Source organism: Chenopodium album, chromosome 27 (assembly GCF_948465745.1).
Source record: "Chenopodium album chromosome 27, dcCheAlbu1.1, whole genome shotgun sequence".
In the NCBI taxonomy this organism is placed as follows: domain Eukaryota; kingdom Viridiplantae; phylum Streptophyta; class Magnoliopsida; order Caryophyllales; family Amaranthaceae; genus Chenopodium; species Chenopodium album.
In genome coordinates, this window is record NC_137860.1 from 26,826,756 (window position 1) to 26,849,657 (window position 22,902).

General features: G+C 31.6%; 3 protein-coding genes across 3 annotated transcripts; all 3 read right to left on the reverse strand.

Annotated features, from left to right (window-relative positions):
• Nucleotides 1-6,635: 6,635 nt before the first annotated feature.
• On the reverse strand, nucleotides 6,636-7,256 carry LOC145619888 (uncharacterized). The gene has a single exon (XM_081674574.1). The coding sequence runs from the start codon at nucleotides 7,254-7,256 to the stop codon at nucleotides 6,636-6,638; it is 621 nt and encodes a 206-aa protein (XP_081530700.1).
• A 6,098-nt stretch (nucleotides 7,257-13,354) lies between these two features.
• Nucleotides 13,355-13,660, reverse strand: LOC145619889 (uncharacterized). Its single transcript, XM_081674575.1, has one exon. It carries the CDS (start codon nucleotides 13,658-13,660, stop codon nucleotides 13,355-13,357), a length of 306 nt encoding a protein of 101 aa, XP_081530701.1.
• A 2,383-nt stretch (nucleotides 13,661-16,043) lies between these two features.
• LOC145619890 (uncharacterized) lies at nucleotides 16,044-16,502 on the reverse strand. The gene has a single exon (XM_081674576.1). It carries the CDS (start codon nucleotides 16,500-16,502, stop codon nucleotides 16,044-16,046), a length of 459 nt encoding a protein of 152 aa, XP_081530702.1.
• Nucleotides 16,503-22,902: the final 6,400 nt, after the last annotated feature.

A 22,902-nucleotide genomic window follows, 5' to 3' on the forward strand; every position in this document is an offset into this window, starting at 1 on the left:
TGTGACCTTTGTGTCACGCTAACTGGCTCTAATATTATATTATTATATGAACAACTCAACCAAAAGTTTAAGCTTATGATTAAAGCCCAAGATCGGTTATATACTCTATCAGTTAGGAATGCTAATCGTTTTCTATATATATATATATATATATATATATATATATATATATATATATATATATATATATATATATATATATATATATATATATATATATATATATATATATATATATATATGGAACAAACAAACAATCATGTTGCTCCCAATCGAGGCCAGGCTTTGGTTAATTAGAGAGAAAGAGACTTGAGTGAAGCCTTAGCTTGATTGAAAACACCTCCTAACTGTTGGGAGTGGATTCCAAGCAAGCTACAAATTAGGAAAAAGATAATAATAAAAGAATCAATTACACTCAATAAGGAAATGAGGAAGCATACATGGTCAAAGATATCAAAGAATAATAATCAAGGATTTAATTAGTCCAATTAAGAAGTCAATAATTAATCAAAGATCTTATGAAGATTATGGAATCAATCAAATAAAGCTAAATTGGGAAATGAATAACTTGATTGATGGAATATTATCCGCGCAGTGGTCCCTACTGAGTACGGACAGTACAGACTCAATGCACCTTTTTGAGTAAGTCGACCGCCTTACTGAGCCTTTCTGAGAAAGGCAACTTCCCTACAAAGCATGGACCATTTGAAGACCGTAATGAATGCTTGGGCAACAAGCACAATCAAGTCCCATGATTGAAGGAGCGAATCAAGGAGATATCAATCACCAAGTCAACATTTCCTAAGATATGAAGATGTCAATTAATATTGTCAACATTACCATAATAGCAAGGATCCTTCAATATATTTACCTTTATTAGACTTATAAATGTCAATAATGTAATAGGATTCATTCACACATTCATACATTGTCCAATATAATTTACTACACTATTATACTAAAATCTCTGATTTATGTCGTCCTTACTGACATCAGTTCGTCCTTACTCAGAAATGCCTCTCTTATCTTGATCTTTGTTCTTTGATTTATAATTATTATTATAGTTCTATTGTTTTATTAGTCTTAACTAATTCATTTGGAGGTTGTGTTTATTTCTTTTGGCAAATTAGATTATTAAAACCTCATAAAACCTTTAACAAATTCCTAGAAACCCTTTTCTAAGATTTGTCCCAAACACTAACATTATTTATCTAATAATCCTTCGATTCAACCCCACAAAAAGGAAAAAAAAATACAACTTTATAAATATGTAATGGTATTCTCTTATACAGTTATACGCACATATAGTACTTCATTGTTAAGGTTTTATTTTTATTTTTTTAATTTTACATTAAATTCCAAGAAAAGTGGACAAGTGGAAAAAAAATTATGTGGTGGCTTAGGAAGTCTTCCCCACAAAATGATTTAGGCTTAAACACATATATATGGATAAAAAAATCAGTAAAGTTCCCTCAATAATTCACTCATATAACACAGTAGCCATATTATCAACTTATCCTTACAAATTACAATGATTTTGTTAATGAGAGTGTTAATCATTAGTTAGTGTATAGATTAATTAGTGGTTAATCAAGAATCATATACTTCAGAAACTGTTAGGAATATTATTAGGAAATATAATCATATCTTTGTAATTGCTATCTTATAATTAGTTTCCTAGTTTATAGGCTTGAAGATATATATCAAGCCTATAAACTAGGAAACTAATTATAAGATAGCAATTACAAAGATATGATAATATTTCCTAATAATATTCCTAACAGAAACTCATAATCTAATGGAGTAGAAATTATATGCAGAGAGATGATAACTTTGGATATCATTAAGCTTTATTTATTTTAAGTTTTAACCAATAATTTGAGATCATCAACAAGCTAAAAAGTCGAATCAATAGAAATCAAAACACTAGCAATTTTGTTCTGTTTATATAAAATTCTTCAACATTTACTACGTAGGGCCTGTTCTCTTACGTTGAAATTCACTTCAGTTCAGTTCAGTTCAGTTCAGCTCCTAATTTCCTTCTCTTATAAAATATTCATTTCAGTTCAGTTCAGCTGAGTTCAGTTCAGTTCAGTCAATGAGAACAGGCCCGTAGTATATTTGATTATAGAGACTTTTACTTTTACCACCTTATGAAAAGGTTAAATTGTACCACCAAACGTATTAATTTATACTCTCTATCATGCCCCTTCACACGAGCATTCCATTTAAAGGTTGGGGTGGATGAAATTCGAACCCGTATCTCTATGTCATGTTGGTTCCGATACTATGTTAAAGGACCAACTCAACCAAAAGTTTAAGCTGATGGTTGAGGCCTAGGATTATGTTTTATATTCTCTCAGATGACACATTATATATATTGCTAACGGTTGTTGTTCTAGCTTAATTATTGCCTATTATTTTATGTCTTGTAATTTCTTTGTGTTTTGTTACTATCAAATAAAAAATATATATACATTAAAATTGTATTGACGTGCAACACGCAAAACGCATAAATAATTTTTATCTAATGTGATTTTGACTGTTTTACAATTAAAATCGTGTAATAGTAGTTCTTTCCCACTAAACATTCATAATGGATTAATGGAGGGGCATAATCGATCATAATTAATTCATTAATCAGCACGAATTATTTGTGTACAGCTTAACTGATAGTGCAATTTTATCAACAAATAATAAAAATAAAAATTAAGACGTGCATGCATGATTATATCGTACTACAAATACTACGTTATATTTTCCCCTTGGACAGGCATCCGTTAAAACTACAAGTCTACAATATATAGTATTGACTCGACTATTAGCAATTGTGTACCTTTTATCAACTCATCAAATAGTACAACTACATTATTCAACGACAATGGCTTTGAAGCAGAATAAGAGCTTCAATGTCATGACAATGTATGTGATTACGCTTGTAATTATCTTTTCTTTGGTTGTACACACCAACGCCGCCACAACCAAGGAGGAGGTGTTAGAGAAAATAAGGAAGTGCGATGAGTATAGCAAAGAAGCTCGTCAAAACATGGAAGATGCTATAAAACAAGACCAAAAAAAGTCTACTATAGACACTCAAAGGAATCGTGAATTCTTTACGAAAGCTTATTCTATTGCTCTCAACTTCTGCCAGGGTCAAATATAAATCTGTTTGTTTTTTTTCCCTTCATCTTTTATGAAATATTCGTGTTCGATTTGTGACTAATTACCATATTTGTCTGTTAGAACCCATGATATTTGTGTCATCCTGGCTCTGATACCATGTTAGTGGACCAACTCAACCAAAAGCTTAAATTGATGGTTAAGGCCCAAGAATATATTTTAATTTTATACTCTATCATTGTCTTTAATTTTATGGTTGTGGTTCTATTTTAATAACATACTACTTCTTGTATGATGAATTTCTACATGCACTTTTTTTCTTACCTAGTAGTACTTGGTGAGTTGGTGTATTTGTGATTATAAAGTTTGAAATTAATTAAGTTGATTCTTTAACATGGTATCTAATTAAGTGTCACAAAAGGTTTTTGATTTCCACAAACAAAAGTGCATGTTATATCTATTCCCAACGATCGTACATAATATCTATCTGGCAAAAGAGTGAGCTACGAATTTTGGCGTATATTCTGTTATGTATAGTATGTATGTATGATTCATTGTTAAGTATTTTTTTTTTTTCCATATATACAATTTAAAGAAAAGTAGACAAGCGGAAAGAAGATCATGTGGTGGTTTAAGAAGTTTTCCCCACAAGCAACGAATAATTGATTTGGGCTATATGGATAAACAATCAACTAGTTAAGTAAAGATCCCTCAATTATTCATTCATATATATGGATATATATCCACTTATCCATATAGATGATTTTGTTAATTATTAGTTAGTGTATAGATTAGTAGTTAATCATTGGTTATATCTTGTCCAACAACTCTAAATCTAGTTTAATTATGCAGCACATAATTAAAGGAAAGAGAACTTTGGAGTTCAATAAGGTCTAATTATTTTAGCCAATAGTTTACGCTCATCTCATCAATTAGTAGCATCCAGCAAAATTAAAATGATACATAATATACTTGTAGGTCTTAATTTGATGATGATTGTCACATAAAAAAATTAAACTTATTTTGAAAAATATTTATTAATAATATTATTATTATTGAGAAGGAAAAGCTTATGAGAGGGTTAAGACGGCTTTAGTTAACTAGAATCTATTTTATCTAAAGAACGAGTAATAGGAAATTTATTATCTGCAAACAGATCAATATCCCAATGATGACCTAAAGCTGCAACATAATTTGTGACATGATACGTGTCCAATTTCCTCATTTCATGTGGCGAGAACAAGTCTCGGTAAAATAATCTAGCTATTTATTATTGACGTGCATCATCGATAAGTAGATGGATCTTCCACGGATCCAAGCCTTTGTTAGGCTTGATCTTGGAATATTAAGGTTGGATGAGGGTATGGTGGCAAAAAGTGAATAGTTTAAAAAAGCTAAGAAGGTACACAATTATTTGAGTGCCTTGTCTTGCAATTAGTCGTGGCTTTGTATTTTAGCAAATATTTTTGGCTGTTTTCTTCTTTTATGCAGCGCCACTTAGTGAGTGAGTCTACTAAACTAAAGTGACTAAGTTAGTGATCTCTTTATTTTTTTAGGTTGTGCTCTCTCACTTTTAGAACAAGGTTCCACATAGAATCCTTTTTTATTAACATAAATAAATGAGTCATTGAGTAGGAAAAAATAACATATACGAAGTATGTAACTAACTATTTATTCTAATTCCTCCATTTTTTTTTTTTTTACTACCTCTGTTTCACAATTTTTGCAACTTTGAAGGGTCTACGGACTCCTAGGAACAATTTGCTTGTGAGTGTAAGATAAAGAGAGAAAAATAGGAATGCATGTGATGAGGAGAGAGATAGAGAGAAATGACAACCTAAAAAGGAAAGAAGACATTGGTTGCAAATAATGTGTAGCATCTATTTTTGGCAAAAGTTGCAAAAAATATGAAACAGAGGTAGTATATAATTTGCAATACATTCTTCGACTGGGCTTACACTTTTAGGAGGTAATTAGAGTCGGTAAACGGACAACTTTACCAAACAATTTAAACATTGGGAATGGAAAAGGTTAGATACTATGTGTATATGGGTCTGTTCTCTTCAGATTATTTCAGTTCAGTTTAGTTCTTAATTTCCTTCTCTTATAAAATATTCAATTCAGCTCATTTTAGTCAATCAGAACAGGCCTTAAATTATTTTCATAAATTTGTACAGTTTGTGTACATTATCTTGGGAAAACTTTTTTTTCACATGCACTTTATTTTATACCGAACAATAAAATGTTTTCCATCAAAACAAATAGAGTCTTTGTATATTAATTAATCCGTTAATCTTATGAATGACACGTTACATACACACTTGTAAGTAATGGCATGGTATAATTTATATGGTAACTCAACCACAACTTTATTAGTACCACATGGATTTGTTAGAAGTAATAACCTAATTATTTATCGATAATATCTTTTATACTTGATCAATAACTTCATATAATCATACTCCTTATATGCATCATTAGTAACCTCTATATATAAACACATAATTTAGGTTCGTTTGGCATCACTGTGGTTTTCTGTTGTTTTTTTCTTTTTTTTTTCAAAATCATATGATATATGTCATATAATGAATAAAAAATTAGTCAAATATATTAAACTCATGATAATTTTAAAAACTGACAACAGAAAAGTGGAAACACCTTTTTTCTCGTTTCCTGTTTTGGTTTTTTGTTTTAAAAAAAAATAAATAAATAAATAAAATAAATAAATAAATAAATAAAATAGTGCCAAACAAGCCCTTATTTTTTGTACTTGTAATCTCATTGTTGCATGCATGGTCAATAATATCATCTACGTATTGGCATTTGTCAATAATTTCATTTGAATATATTACACCATTGATTTATTATATGGCGAATCACATATAAGAACACGTCTATACAAAAGCACCATAAATTTATTCAAGAACTCATATATAAAAGAGTATATTTAAGTAACAAAATGCATGTGAATGTTAGTATTATACTTGTATGTTAGAAGAATGAACACACTAACAAAAAAAAAAAGAAAAAAAAAAAGAGGAACTTCCTACCTAAAGAAAGCAAGGTTTTTTTTTTTTTTTTTTAATTTTGGACGAGAAAGAAAGCAAGTTAATTGGTCAACTACGTTTGATTTGATTTTCACTTTATTCAAAGGTACCAAAAATATGGCACTAAAAGAAATTTCCCCTAAAAAAGAGAGGGAATGATTAAAAATAAGTAACAAATTGTACCAATACGTACACATAAATCCTTCTGCTCTAAGAAAAATTTTGGCTTGTATGTGTCCAAATATTTTTTTTTATTAAAAAAAAATGTATAGAAGTATAATAATGCAAGACGAAGTTGCAAATTTTGCATTGAAAGAGAACATATTCTTTTCTTTTTCTTGACACATTTATATGATTCCCCTCCAAAATAGATAAAAAATAAATTTGTAAAAAGTAAAATGTATCATCTCTACAATTTTAAGTTCCTCCTACAAAAAGACACAATGTACTAATTTAATTAAGAGGCATCTAATTTTGCTGTATAAGTTGAGAATAGAAATCCTTGATGAAATCTTCAGCAGCCTGATCAACATGCTCATCATCTTGATCCATGTTTTGTACCGAAGATGGTGAGTCCATTATCCTTAGAGGCTGGACCGTAGGGCTCTGTCCGAACCCTAGACCCGGCAAAGCCGGTGATTCAGCCGGAGCACCACCAGCAGCTTTATCGTTACGTAATATCATTTCAAGTACATTGTTAACATCCTCTAGGTTATAATTTTGACCATCTTCCAAGGGAAAAGGGGAGGGCATGTAATAGTGATCATTATTTTGGTGGTGGTGGTTCTTTCTTTTGTTGGTGAAGTAGCGGTGGTATAAAGGTGTGTTGCTACAACTAAACTCGTACTCCCGGGCGTTGTTGGAGAGGTTAGATGACCCACCAACGCCGCCCTGAGTGGACAAGAGGTGGTTGTGGTTGTGGAACATAAGGTGTCCTAGGGCTTTTTTACCGGCGATTTTGCCACGCTTCATCATGAAGTTGAGGTCCATGACTATTTTTTTCTTGCATAGACCTTTCTTTATCATGAAAATTGCCACCCTTACAATTTTCCATACCTTCCTTGAAATGCCCTCTAATTTAGGCTCCATTTCTAATGCTTTAGTTTTTTTAGTGTTTAGGATTTTAGGAGAGAAAAGTGAATTGAGAATACAAGACTTTGCTATGATGAGAAAGGGATGCAAATTGAAAGGTGTTATATATAGGAGATAAAAGTTGAATAGGAAATGTTAAATTATTGAGTACTTTTGTTTGTGGGAGGGTGAGTAGAAGTTTCAATTTCTTAACTTGTATCATTTCTACTTTTTCTACCTTTATTGAATAATATTAGTTATTAAGGGCACGTTTAATGGAATGACTTGAGTTGTAATAATGCAAAAGTGGTTTATTTGAGACATGTTTGAACTTTAAACGTGTTGAATTTCCTAAGCTAGCTAATTAGGCCATAACACCTTTTTAAGTTAGCTAAATTGTACAAATAGTACAATTTCTTATATCTTTTTCGGTATGGAGCTTCATTGATAATTAGTATGTAGTCACTTCTTGTATCTTAGGGCGAAAGTAGAGATTTTTTTTTTTTTTTTTTTTTTTTTTTTTTTTTTTTTTTAAACACCCACAAAGGGGAGCTGAAAGTAGAGATATTTTTAAATAGCCATAACTTAAGTGAGATATTGAAACTCAATTATAAGGTAAAGTAGTGATGTTTTGTTTTTTGTTTTTTTTTTTTTTTTTTTTTTTTTTGACAATAGCAAAGGAAAACTACAAATAACTAGACAAAGTAATCCGACAATTTCTGGCTATGTCATCCGCCCTTTGAACCTGGTCCCTCTTTACCTTTAGGATCGTGCACCTCTGGAAAATTGAGCCAACCTTCCTTATCTCTTTTAGCATCCAGGTTATTAGGATCTCTTTACCCAGGTTATCCTGTAAGTTGTTTATAAGGGAGGTTGATTCAGTTAGGATAAGGATCCCATGCTTACCTTTAGTTTGGGCCCATTTCATAGCCTCAAGGCAAGCCCAAGCTTCAAAATGAAGAGCTGAAGTTGCCGCTCCATGTCTTCCACCTTCATCCATGTCATAGCCCTGAGAGTTGTCCTTAACCGCCCATCCAATACCTGCTCTTGTAGTCTTCTTGTCTCACGAACCATCCACTTCCATTATGAAATCCTCAAACCCAACCTTTTCTATCCCCAATTGAACATAGTTGAATCCCGGAGGTATGATTGGATCGTTACCATTACTAACCTCTACCTCTCTAGTCAAAACTCCTTGTTGAGTGAAAATCTCATGGTCTTTCATCGCTAGCCCTATGAATTCCACCACTTGCCCTCTCGTACTTCGTGCACTTTTAAAGCATCTCTCATTCCTTGACTTCCATAGCCCCCATAAGGTTGCTATAAACAACGCACAATGATGAGTTAAACTAGTACTTGAACCTTGTCAAAAAATAACTAGTACTTGAACACCATCATGTTTGGCTTTAGTTTGTTCATAAAAACGTTGGCAATTGATTGATGTAATAATTAAGCAAATTTATGTTGTATATAACTTGTTTAAAACTACTTAACCTTTGAAAAAACGGTTTAAATAGCCAGATCGTTACAGTTTTTTAATTAATGACTTATTAATTTGTAATATGTAGTTTAAGAATAAAATCATTTAACTAATAAAAGCTTAGCTTGAAGCGAAACGAGCAATAAGATCAAGCTAAGTGGCTCCGGCCGGTTTCAAAAAAAAAAAAAAAAAAAAAAAAAAAAAAAAAAATGTAGCTTACCGGCCCCAATCAATATTTATTTATAAATAAGCTTATTAACAATAAACCTATTAATCTTGTTAAATTAGATCTCAAAACAACTTATAAAAAAAAAATTGGTTTTAATAATCCTAACTTTAGCCGATTTTCTTTAAATGATCTCAAAATTCGATTTCCTTGGAATAATTCCTACTTTAGGGTGTGTTTTCTTCTTACAATCTCAATCTATTCGATCAACAAAAATCAACAACTTGTTATATCAGGTTACTTGGAACGTGTCAAGCCGTGATTGGTACCAAAAAAAAAAAGGAAATCCCCAGCCCTCCTCTTCCCTCACCGGACCACCCAAGCCCACCCCCTCCCTTCCCTTCCCTCACTGGAATAACCTTTAACCCTTCCTTCACCTTATTATAACACGACCAGCCACCATTCCATGGCCCACGAATTGAAGATGCCCTTCCTTCCTTTGCCTACCCGGGAAAACAACCCCTTTTCCCCTACCCTTGAAACCGGCGGAAATTGCCTAGGGGTGCCAATATTAGGGGTGCGTGGAAGAAGGAAGGGGGCGGGTTTGGGGGTTGGGAAAGGGAACTAGGGAAGGGGCCGGGGGTCATTTAACAAGGTAGGAAAAGAAGGGGGAGGTATCAGGTTGGGGGAAAGGAGGAGGTGGTTTGGAGGCCAGGATTGATGTAGGGCGGTCGACCAGTTTCAGGAGTTAGGGTGGGGTGGCCAGGTGGTTTCAAGGCTTTGGGTGGCCAGGGGGAAGGGGGTTAGTTGGGATAAGGGGAGGAGGTGGGGGCTAGGTATATGGGTTTTTTAACTAATTAAATTATGACATGTGGCACTATACAAAAATAATAATAAAATACTCTTTTAACAAGTCAACGGTCATTAAGATTGTAAGAAGAAAAAACACCCTAAAGTTGGGATAATTCAATAATAATTAAAAGTAGGAATTATTCAAAGAAAACCAGCTGAAATTGGAATTATTAAAACTGATTTTTGTTTCCTTTACAAAATGGTGATAATGGTTTATTTTTCAGTCGAGGCAAATGGAAACCGAAATTTAATCACATTTCTATAAGGTTATAAACCACTAGTTCAATTAGAAATTTAAATCTTGCCCTAGTCACAATTTGATTTCACTTTCTACAAAATTTAAAAGAAAAAATATCAAATGGCAAAATTATAAATATATGAACAATTTTGTCTAGTCAGCATAGCATTTTGGTAATAAATCAAAAACTATAGAACCTATATATGACAAAAAAATGTTGATTTATTTGCATTTTTGCTATTCGATAAACATGTACCTTTGTTTATCAAGGAGATAAGCTTGTATTATTTACATTGTGATTATATCCTTCATGAAAATAGCAATTCTACAAGTGGTTTTGCCTTGAACTAGTTTTTAAAACTGTTGATGTAGACGATATGTATGTTGAAAATTCCTCCTAAAAGAGGCATAATTGAGGAATTTTGACTTCTTTAATCATATTATTTTATATATAAAAATGATACATGTAGTTCTTACTAGCTAGTTTGGTTTTAATTATTACAAAATGCATGGCAATCTCACATTAATAAGTAGTGTAATTAATATTTAATTTAATTTTATATTTCCGCTTCTAATTGTATGCACTATTCTTGTCACTAAACCACGATAGGGTATAGCCCATGCTGCCATGCATGGAAACTAAAGTTCAAGTGCGGTAGATAGTGTACTGTGTACATAGCTAATGCTTGACAAGTGGCTAGTGTTAAGACTTAAGAATACTACAATACAAGATTTTTAATAAATCTTGATTCCTAAAATGATATTATAAATAACTAGATATACCTATGTGTCCTTGCTTTTTGTGATTGATAGATATAAGGATAACAAAGTTATTATTTTTAGCATAACAATCATAATACATAGTCGGATAGTCCAACATTTAGTTATTATTGAGGCCAAAAATTGTGGTGTGTAGTCGATGCTTTTGAAGTTTTGATTATCAAGATTCCCCACCAACTTTGGAGGAGAAATTAAAATAAAGTAAATTGATTGGAGTGTGAGTAGATATCATAGAAGCTAACCCGTAAAATCTATTTATGGTATATATATAGAAACTATTTCGTATTAATTATATATTTTTTTTTTGGTATGATCATATTAATAAACAAAAAATTTTATATGTGGCTGACCATATTAATTATGTGGTCGGGGCTACTTGGACAGGGGTTACTTGATCAGGGGTTATTCGGTCGATCAAGGATTACTCGGTCCATTAGGAGTTACCCGATTAGTGTTTTGGTGTGCATTAACCGGCCACACAGAAAACGCGCTGATTAATAAATTGATTATGAAAAAAAAATCTTATTTATCTAATTTACAAGTAAGTCAGCTGGAATTTACAACGGGGCTCATACTATTGATAAAAAAAAATGAAGAGAACTACGATCAATTAATTTTGTAGATGCCCTTGTTTTGTTTGGAATTGCCAATTAATAGTAGTCACTTGGCTTTTTATCTTCCATTAGTTGATTTATCAGACTTTGTATATGTATACAACAAGCTTATTCACCCCAAATTTCATACAAGTTTATGATATCACCACTTATGAAGTTTGCTTTTATGTAATGTAGAGCACAATATATTTTGTAGTTTGGGATGACTAATGCAGTAATGCGTCTTATTTACAAAGTATATAATAGTAAATTAGTTATATACGAAGTACAAGCTTATGTGCTAGTGTGCTACGTTAATTATCATGAAGAAAATCCATGCACTAATCTTAGAGGATGGCCAGATTGGCTATTGTTTAATTGTTACAATACCAAACTAGAATAAACTTGGCTATTGTTTAATTGTTACAATACCAAACTAGAATAAACTGCATGTACATCACTACGTTGTTGTGCTTATAGAAAACGATGAGTGTTATCGAAATTCCATGTTATGTACATGTACGTGAGTTTTGCGCGTAGTGAAGATGTACAATATTATTATATTAACCACAAAAATTTATAGATTCATTAACTAATAAATCTAATACGAAATACAACGTATTAAAGTTTATACAAATAAGTTTCAAAATCGAATTAAAACAAGGGTGTGTAATAATGATGTAATTGCTAAATGAAGAGTAGCTAGTGCAGAGAATGTATCTTGTAAATTAGATCATAGCACAAGTAATAACACTAGAATTCAAGTGCTTGTTGTGATCCTCATGGTTGAATTGATAGACGGTGCGAGTGAAGATTTCGAATTGGAATCATAGTTTTCTCATGCTTGTGGTCCTTCGAAGAAAAGGATATCGCACATATTTTGCAAAGTTTTGCTCAATGTTGACGGTTCATCGAGGTAAAGTGTTTTTTCTTTCCTTTTGTGAAAGTCATCTAGGTAAAGTTACCGCGTCTTTCTCTCATTAGAGGCTCTTTAAGGTCATACTGTCCAATTTTAATTGGTTGTTGTAAGCATTGTCTTATCGATGTTTATACTAGTGAAAAATCTTGATTTTGATTTCTTTGATTGATAGCGAGTAATTAGTCTCTTTATCTAGGAGAGTTATTTTCATCAAGCTCTTGATAAGTATTTATTAAGTTTGTCACTATTAAAGTCATTTTAATGATAAATTAGTTAAGTAAAATTGGTGGTTGACTTATTTCTCATCATATATGTTTGAATCGTTTCTTTCATTGTGTTCTACCTAACAAATATCTTTATCAATCATAGATCAACTTCTCCATTCCTACATCAATTAAACACAAAATTTCCATGAATAACTTGTTTATTTATTTATTTATTTATTTATTTATTTGGTGTACTGGTTGGTCGAATCAGATTTCAATTTTAGACATAAACCGAATATAAATTTCACTTAGCTTTAGCTTTAAAAGCAAGTGCATCAATTTCACAAATTGCAAACTTCCAAATGATTCAAGAGTGAGATTGCCAATATAGTCTAATATATCATACATACTTTGCACACACAATAAAAAGTAATGCAAAATTACAAGTTTCACTACCTTACAAGGTAGTCCAAAGTTCTACCATATGTCCATATTGCTTGTCCCAAAAATAGACAGCATGATATTTCAAAAAACGGACGCACATATTCAGCATCACTGTTTCCTGAATTGTATCATTTTTTATACCTATATATATGTATTTTTCTACTATATTACACTAAATTTACTTCAACTTACACTTAACACAACATTAAGCAAACAAAAGTGTGACCATAAAACTATCCAAGTAATAATACTAATAACAGTTTTGCTCCTTGAGTTGCGAGTAAAACCTCTTAATAAACTCCTCAGCAGCTTCATCCACACGTTCATCACCACAATTTCCTTCATTTTGCAAAGGAAATGGAGAGTCCGTAACCCTTAGAGGCCGGACACCGCTATCTTTCCTAGACAACATGGGCTCCATCACCTTGCTAATAGCTTCTAAGTTGTCATCAATATGTCTTCAAATTTTGGAGAAGGCATGTAGTAGTAGTTTTGGTGATTTTTCTTCTTGTTGGTGAAGTAATGACGGTATAAAGGGGTGTTTTGTTGAACGTCGAAACCAACAACACTACCACCTTGAGTGGTGGAGACTTTGCTTGTTGTGAAGGCCGTCTTTCCTCGTTTCACCATCAAGTTGAGGTCCAAGAGCAATTTCTTCTTGGAGATGCCTTTTCTTAGCATGAAGATGGCTAGTTTAACCATGTTGTATAGCTTTTTTGTGATTATTGGTAGGTTTTGCTCCATTTTTTCCTAGATTTTGTAATAGTGGTAAGCTAACTTGTTTGTGAGAATGTTGTGTTTATGTATAAGCTAAGAGATGTTTTTGGTGTGGTGGAAAATAAAAGAAATGGTAGAGGATGTATTTATAGCTAGGAAATTAGAGATGAAGCTTAAGACAAAGGTTTTATGAGTGGAAAATATGGCTTTAAATCAATAATGGAGCTCCCAATAATACTAGTTTGTAGAGTTGCATGAATAAATTAAAGGCTCTCAATGTTATCAAAAACCGGCCACTATCTTCTTTAAGGCTTTAAGGCAATCAAAGAGGTTATTAGTTTCTGTCCATTTCAATTTTTAACTTTAGCTTTTTCAAATAATAAATTATGTATGTTACTACATACTAAGTACGTATATGAATAATGTGTCAATACAGAAAAATTATTGGACAGGTTTTTTGAATCGATAACTATTCTTGTCTTAAATGATGATAACAAAGAAACATGATACCTTATATCACTATAACTGTCATTTTGAAGGTGTTTAATTAGTACTTTTGTGATTTATTTGTTGGTACATATCATAATAATGTATTATACGTGTATTGAATTATTATATCTACGTAGAGAGTACAATTTATTAGTGTCACTGTCCTCAACGTCTAAAATATACATAGAAATATACGAAATTTGTATATGTGAAAAACCACAATTTTTAAAACCAGCATAAAAACGTAATTGAAAAAGAAGATCAAGGGAAGATAATAACGAGGTGAAAATCAAGTGACAATTTCAAAAAAAAAAAATATAAAATCATTGTGAAAATACGTAACCGAAAGGTCCACATTGCACACGTTACAGTGTAACGACTCACGAACTAAACCGCTAGCTCGTGGTGATGCCTTCTCTAGCCCAAACCACTAATAGGAACTCTTAAACCTAATATATAAAGATATAAAATCCACAAATTATAAGCAAATAAAGTAAAAAAATTAATTAACTATCCCACCAATGTGAGACAAAGACTACGGGCCTATTCTCATATGATTATTTTTAGTTCAGCTTTAATAAGTTCAGTTCAGCTCTAATAAGTTCAGTTCAGCTCCTAATTTTCTTCTCTTTTAAAATATTCAGTTCAGTTCAGCCCTAATAAATTCAGTTCAATTCAGTTCAACTGAGTTCAGTCAATGAGAACAGGCCCTGCCCTTTCCCCCAAATAATAGAGAGTAGAAAAACAAAGTTAGCTTCCATGCATATTACATCCAAGACGTAATTGTGATCCATATGGGTGAGGATAGACGGTATATGCATCTATGCATGCGTGTGAAGATTTTGAATTAGTGGCTTGATGCTAGTTGTAACCGTGTACATGAAAGTTTTTCCATGCTTGTGGTCCAAGATAGAAAGGGTAGCACATTTTTAAAATGTTGATAGATCTAGGTAAAGTTAGTTTCTTCCCTTCGGTGAAAGTCATTTTTGGTAAAGTTAGTTACCGCGTCTCTCTCTCTCTTCTGGCGTGCTTCATCAAAATCCTACCGTCTAATTTCAAGTTGTTGTTTTAGGCCGTCTCATATCAATGGTTATACAAGTGATAAATCGTGATTTTTATTTCGTTGATTGCTACTCTGTAACGTAATTAGTGTATTCGTCTATGAGAATTTTTATCAATCTTTTGAAAACTACAAACTTAAGTCTGTCACTATTAAAATGTCATTTTTAATGTTAGATTAATCATACATATATATATATATATATATATATATATATATATATATATATATATATATATATATATATATATATATATATATATAAATAACTGGTTGCCTACTCCGATTGACTTGTTTCTCATGAATTTTTTTTAAAGAATCATTTCTTTCATCACTAAGCTCTCTACCAATCAAATAAATCTTTTATCAATCACATAAATCACTATTCTTACATCAAGATTGTCAAAAAATCATTAAAAAAGTTTTTCAAAGCAACGAGTTTGTGCTGATTTAACAAAATGTTTTCTAACTTTTAAGGAGAGTGAGGTTTTTGTTTTAGTATTATCTACTCATTTGGTCGAGTTTGATTTCAATTGTAAATGATGTGAACTTATAAATCAAAGATTAACACCACCCTAGAAGCAAGTGCAATTTTACAAAGTGCAAACTATTATACCATATACATATATTTTGCACACAATAAAAAGTAATGCAAAATTACAAGTCTTTCAACCTTATAAGCTAGTCCAAAACTCTAGCATGATATTTCAGAAAACGGACGCACATATTCAGCATCACTGTTACCTGAATTGTTTGTGTATCTTTCTACTATCTTTCACTAAATTTCACCATATTTTACACTTAACACAAAGTTAAGCAACCAAAAGTTTGACCACAAAAACAACCAAACTAGTAATACTACTAGCAGTTTTGCTCCTTGAGTTGCAAGTAAAACCTCTGTATAAACTCCTCAGCAGCTTCATCCACACGTTCATCACCGCAATCTCCTTCATTTTGCAAAGGAAATGGAGAGTCCGTTACCCTTAGAGGCCGGACACTACGATCTTTCCTAGACGCCATGGTCTCCAACACCTTGCTAATAGCTTCTAAGCTATCATCAATGTCTTCAAATTTTGGTGAGGGCATGTAGTAGTGGTTTTTCTTCTTGTTGGTGAAGTAATGACGGTACAAAGGGGTGTTACTACAACTAAACTCGTACTCTTGTTGGACGTCAAAATCAACAACACCACCACCTAGAGTGGTGGAGACTTTGTTGGTTGTAAAGGCCGTCTTTCCTCTTTTCATCATCAAGTGAAGGTCCAAGAGCAATTTCTTCTTGGAGATACCTTTTCTTAGCATGAAGATGGCTAGTTTAACCATGTTATATAGCTTTTTTGTGATAATTGGTAGGTTTTGCTCCATCTTTTTCCTAGATTGTTGGAATACTTGTAAACAAGCTAGGTTTGATAATAAAATATATACTAGTAGATGTTTGTAAGAATATTGTGTTTTTGAGATATGTTTTTGTTGTGGTGAGAAGAAATGACAATGTTATGGGTGTATTTATATGAAGTGGGAATGAAGATATTATAGAAACGTTAAATTATTGGAGGTTTTTTTTTTTTTTTTTAATTTGTAGTAGTGTTACAAATAAAGGTTGATTAAGATTTGGGAAAGGTTCATCTATACACCGGCCACTCTATCTCTACTAGCACACCTTTAAGGCATAATATAGTTTCGTTGCTGTCCTTTTCGCCTTGCTTTAGCTTTTTCAGTTTATACAATGGAGTAGTATTTTAAATTATCTAATTTATTGCATGATTGGTATGTCCATCAAGCATGTATTATTGGAGTAGGCTGCGCTCCCTGATTAATTTGAGCGTGGATGTCAGCTATATTAATTGGTTAAAGTTTTTAGGGGTATATGTTTGAAACTCTTCATAATCATTGTCTTTTGTGACTTTCTATATGACAATATACTTATCAAAAATTAGATTTTTTAATCAACTTGACCTCGATAGAGAAACACCAATACAAACTATCTATGGCTCTTATTATGTTTAAGTAAACCTTTACTTTTCATTAAATTTTAAATCAATGGCACTCTCATGAGCACGACTAGAACTTTTAGTACATATTGTTTTTTGTCTCATTAACACTCTTAACAACAAGTCTAGCTGCAAGTGTGCATCTAAATACTCAATCTCATGCAGTCTTGCTTAGTAGGGGTTGATAAAGAGCCTATGTAACTCATGAGCTACTTGAACTTGGCTCAAGTCTTGAATCGAGATATATATGTACTCCGGATATATTAGTAGAAAGACAATCATAAATGTGAGATAATATGTTTACATGAATACATTAACTCTAGTAGACTTATGGGTAGGTTCGTTATTCAATAACTGAAATATTAAAATTTTGAGATTAGATCTATCTCAATCAAATCCAATAGAATTATAGTTGTCTTCAAGTCTAAACAGTTGTTACTTTTACCTGATATTTTTTTAACTGAATTTCAAATATTTGTATTGATTAATACTTATTTTTACTGAATTGCTATTATATTTATTCTTTGATGTATCAGAATTTAATTAATAAAATTTGTATTTACCAAAAATTAACTTAGTTTTTTTTAACAAAAACATAAACTTAGTTTTGTTGAACTAAAATTATATAATTTACTAAAAATTTGTATAATTTCATTAAAGTGAACAAAAAAGGCCTACTAAAGTTCAATCACTTTCAATTAGACTTAGGGCGTGTTCTCTTCAGCTTAATTTCAGTTCAGTTCCACTACTACAAAAAACCCCTAATAAGTCGGACTTTTAGAGTCACATGTACATAAGGTGCAACTTATAAACCTATCGAGTCGCCTCATACTCATTAGGCGACTCTTTAAGTTGGGGTTAAAAATTAAAATCAACAAAGCACCTAACGAGTCGCCTAATATATATAAGGTGACTTGATAAGTTAACAAGTCGCCCCATATATGCATGCGATTCTATTGTCCGACTTATTTGGTGGTTTAAATTAGATTTTCAAAGTCACCTGTACATAAGGTGCGACTCAAAAACCTGTCGAGTCGCCTTATACATATTAGGCGACTCAATAGGTGAGTTTTGTTATCTATGACTCTCACCTAATGAGTCTCCTAATATGTATAAGGCGACTCGATAGGTTAATGAGTCGCACCTTATATACAAGTAACTTTGAAAATCTAATTTAATCCACCGAATAAGTCGGGTTATAGAGTTGCATGCATATATGGTGCGACTTGTAAACCTATCAAGTCACCTCATGTATATTAGGTGACTCATTAGGTGCTTTGTTGATCTAACAAGTCGCCTAATAAGTATGAGGCGACTCAATATGTTTACAAGTCGCACCTTATACACAGGCAACTCTAAAAGTCCGACTTGTTAGGTGCTTTATTATATGACCACTACCTAATAAGTCGCCTAATACGTAAGACGCGACTCGATAGGTTAATTCTAAGAATGTATTTAAAATAGTTACAATATCTTATATATATGAAAAGTAACTTTGGCATAATGGCAAGAACTTCAACCTTCCAGGCAAAGAACCAAGGATCAAGCATGCTGAGTGTCATAAACATTGACATTATATGAGCTAATAAAAATAATTGGAAAAAATGTTGATTTTTTAGGTGTCGCCTCTTTCAACACAAGCGACACAATAGATAAATCTATGGAGTCGCCTGTTTCAACATAAGCGACACAATAGCTTAACAAATAGAGTCGCCTAATAACTAATAGGCGACTTATATAAAAGCTATCGAGTCGCCTCAGAGGCAACTCCTAAAGTTGGAAGCTATTGTGTCGGTGGCTATGGAGTCGCTTTTAAAGCGACTCGTTAGGTCATTTACAGGCGACTCGATAGGGGTTTTTTTTAGTAGTGTTCGGTTCAGTTCCTAATTTCCCTCTCTCATAAACAATTCATTTCAGTTCAATTCAATTATGTTCAGTTCAGCTAGTTCAGTTCATTCAGTTCAGTTTACATTAGCTCAGTTCACTAAATCAGAACAGGCCCTTAGACACTCAATCAGACACAATAAGTTTAAGTAAACTCAAAGTTAAGATAATGCTCAAGTGCTCAACCTTGTCCAAGTACTTATCAACCTTGTTCATTCCTACCAATTCAATTTATTTACTACTCCCTTTTGGCCCATTTGCCTTGATTATAGTTTTCAATGCACATTGCATTTGAATTGTACGACATTAATACCTTTGATCAAATATAAATTATGAAAATATTAGTGTCTTTTAGACTATGCATTTACATTAACAAATGAATAATATATATGAAAATCTTATGGTTAAAGTTTCTCTCAATCTAAATAGAAATATTGCAAATGGGATAAACATAAAGGAGCGACGGAGTACATTTCTGGAAAACATTTTTATCCAAATCTTGCCTGCATACTTTAAATTATATCCTCGTTATCTACTTCTTTGTTAGGCATTTCTTCCCATCATATTTAATAAAAGTAAGGCATTCTTTTCGTAAAGAAGTAGACAAGTAGAAAGTAAAATAACTACTAGTTTAGGAACTCATACAAGCTAAGTTAAGGATAAATGATTCATCAGGCTAAACGGATACATGTGGATAAGGAATGGACCAACAAAACAAAGATACCTCAATTATTCATCCGTATCTGTATATCATATTATTTTGCTAAAACCAGCTATGCTATGATCAATTAGCATGTGCATATTGCTAGCTAACACCTTAACGATCACATATATAAGTTATCGACGACATACATAATGGCATAACGCTATGCTCTCTTCACCTTATGTTCTCTTAATTTAGAAAAGTAAATTCAATTCAAATTAGGGTTAATGCATTCAATTAAAAGTAAGTTTATAAATGAGTAGATAAAGGCTATAAAAAAATCAAATTACACAATACATGCATCTAAAACAAATTTAAATAATTTATTTAAGTTCAGATAAATGAAAGTTGTTTGAATAGAACGCATCCTAGATCATGCACCACATAATATGTCGTACAGTGTGATCAATATATATAACAAAATTTGGCATTCTTTTTTTTTTTTTTTTTTTGGGTCTTCTTTAAGCTTTAATTATTTCGACTTCCACTAAAAAAAAGTCATTATTAATTAATAATATAGATATAGATTGAGTAATTAAAAAATGAGAGGAGGAGTTGTTGGATTTTAAAAATTGTTAAGAGTAGATGAGGGAAGAAATCCAAGCCTTTACTTTACTTGCTCTTGGGTTTTGAGGTTGCTTGATGGTAAGGTGGCAAAAAGTGACAAATTAATTTAATAAAGCTAAGAACGAAGGAGCACAATAATTTGGGTGCTTTAATGGTGGGCTATATATTTTAGCCATTATTTTTGGCCGTTTTCTTCTTTTGCTAATATCGTGCCACTAAGACATGAATTGATGTAATTGGAGGCGTCTTTTATTTTTTTTATGTTTTTGATTGATGATATACTTCTAGAATAGAGCTCAAAGTAGTGTAGTGTTAACACTTTGAGTAAGAAGGTCCCATGTTTTGTCTATAATAATCTTTAGATTTAGTGATTAAATTTATCCAATAAATGATAAACTTTTACTTATATTCAATTAAACATTGATATTCGACTAATAATCTCTAAAATTTGGCCAATGAAAACTTTATAAGCTATTACCAATTGGTTCTAGAATGAAACTCTGTTGAACTTGTATGTTGCCAAACTCTAATGACTAATCATATGTCCGCCCAATGAAAATCATCAGCAAATAAATTTAAGTATGATGTACCACTAAACAATATCCTCCAAAGATTCAATCTATTAGGGATTTGAGATCGACCAATCAAACTTACTAAGGACTTATTAGGAGTTGTATATAATAATCATGCATGAATTATCAAGTACATTAAGTACTAACCCTAGAAGAGAATATTGTAGAATCTTATTAAAATCCTACTTGAGATTCTCACATAGGTTCCCTAACTTTTTCAAAAGTTGAGTTAGTGTATGGTAGTGCCTTATTAACCTTAGCTATCATGCTTAATGTTCATCGTCTACTTAAAAAAAAAAAAAATAACAATATAAATATAAAATGAAGAAAAAACTACCATGCTTTTTGTGCCATATGAAAATGAATATTCAAGGAAGTATCACTATCTCTAACTCTCTTTTATTTTCACACACTAGTCCTATAGCGGCACAAGCACCATGTTTTACTGAAGGTGGTCCAAAAACAAAAGCTTTACGAGTATGATATTTATCCTCTTTTTATATTGACAATATGAGACATAACTTATTACACGTACCAAAAAATAAATAAATAAATAAATAAATAAAAATGAGAAAATAAAAATAAAAATTTGATTGGAGAGCTTTGGTTAACGGCTTTGTACTTCATCACTTTCTTTCTGATGAAGGATTTCTAGTGCACATAATAATCCAAGATAGACCCCTTTCAAATAGATCCACTAATGGGTTGTATTTATGCATAATATAGTGTATTAAACATAGGCTTCAAACTTGGAAGCTAGAAAAGGGATTTTTATATTCACCTAAAATCAACTCAGCTGTAATACATCAAACATAATACAAAGTACATTGCAACATATAACAGTTAACCTTAGCCCACCCCAAACCCAGAAATACTTGCGTGGACTTGGTCCACAATAATATTATTGTGGACCCGAGGTTTATACACACGTAACTGCCATTATATTGAGCATAGTGACCCTTATTTTTAACATAGTAACCTTATTTTTAACATAGTAACATTTATTAAAAGTTGTATAACGTTTAATACTATTATGAAACTTGAAGTACAACGTTATGACCCTAATTTTAACATAGTGACCTTTATTATTTATATTGACCTTATAAAATATTTCATTAAAAAAATTAACCTCTTATAACCTATATATTACCAAAATGACTTTTTTCAACATAGTGACTTTCATTTTATTATAGTGACTTTTTTTTTTATCAATAAAACAACAATAGTTTTCCTAATGTTAGTGGTCCACAATAAATTAGTGTGAACCATCCATTTAAGAATTTGTACCCCACACCCGGTTAATTATTTCATATGATAATATCTTACATGATACATAAATATACAATAATATTTCTTTCTATCAAAAATCTTTGGCATGTCCTTAAGCTATTCGATGGGCATTACGGAGATGACCTTTGCTGAATAAAAACAAGGATACGGAGATGACCTTGTATTAGACTTTAAACAAAATCTATCTGGAAAATAAGAAATATATCTCCTCCAAAGTTGTATTGTATATATGAATGAAAGGTAGACGTCTTTCTACTGAACATTATGAAATTTACTAGTACGTTTGCAATATTATTTGTGTCATTCAAAAAAGTAAATGTTAACCTATTAAAAATCTAAAAGTTTATTTTTAAGAATACAATTAGATTACTTAAATACAAGAAGCTAAACCAACCTATACATTAGCTTTATATTTTTAAGTTAGCCTCCCAATATAAAATAAAAAAATTGTTTGTTCTATCGCAATTCAAATACATAGAGAATTTTAGATAATCAAACTCGCGGAAGAGAAAAAGACGATTCTCATAATATCATATCGATATTATCAATTGCAAATTACTTTCACTCTCTAAGAATATGTAAAAATTCATTTAGTTTTCTTGTTGTGAACATGAATATATAAGTAGAGCAATTAAGAAAGACAAACAACTCAATAAATTGATTTGGTTACCTCAAAATTGAGAATATAATCGAACCTTAATTCATAATTGGATTGT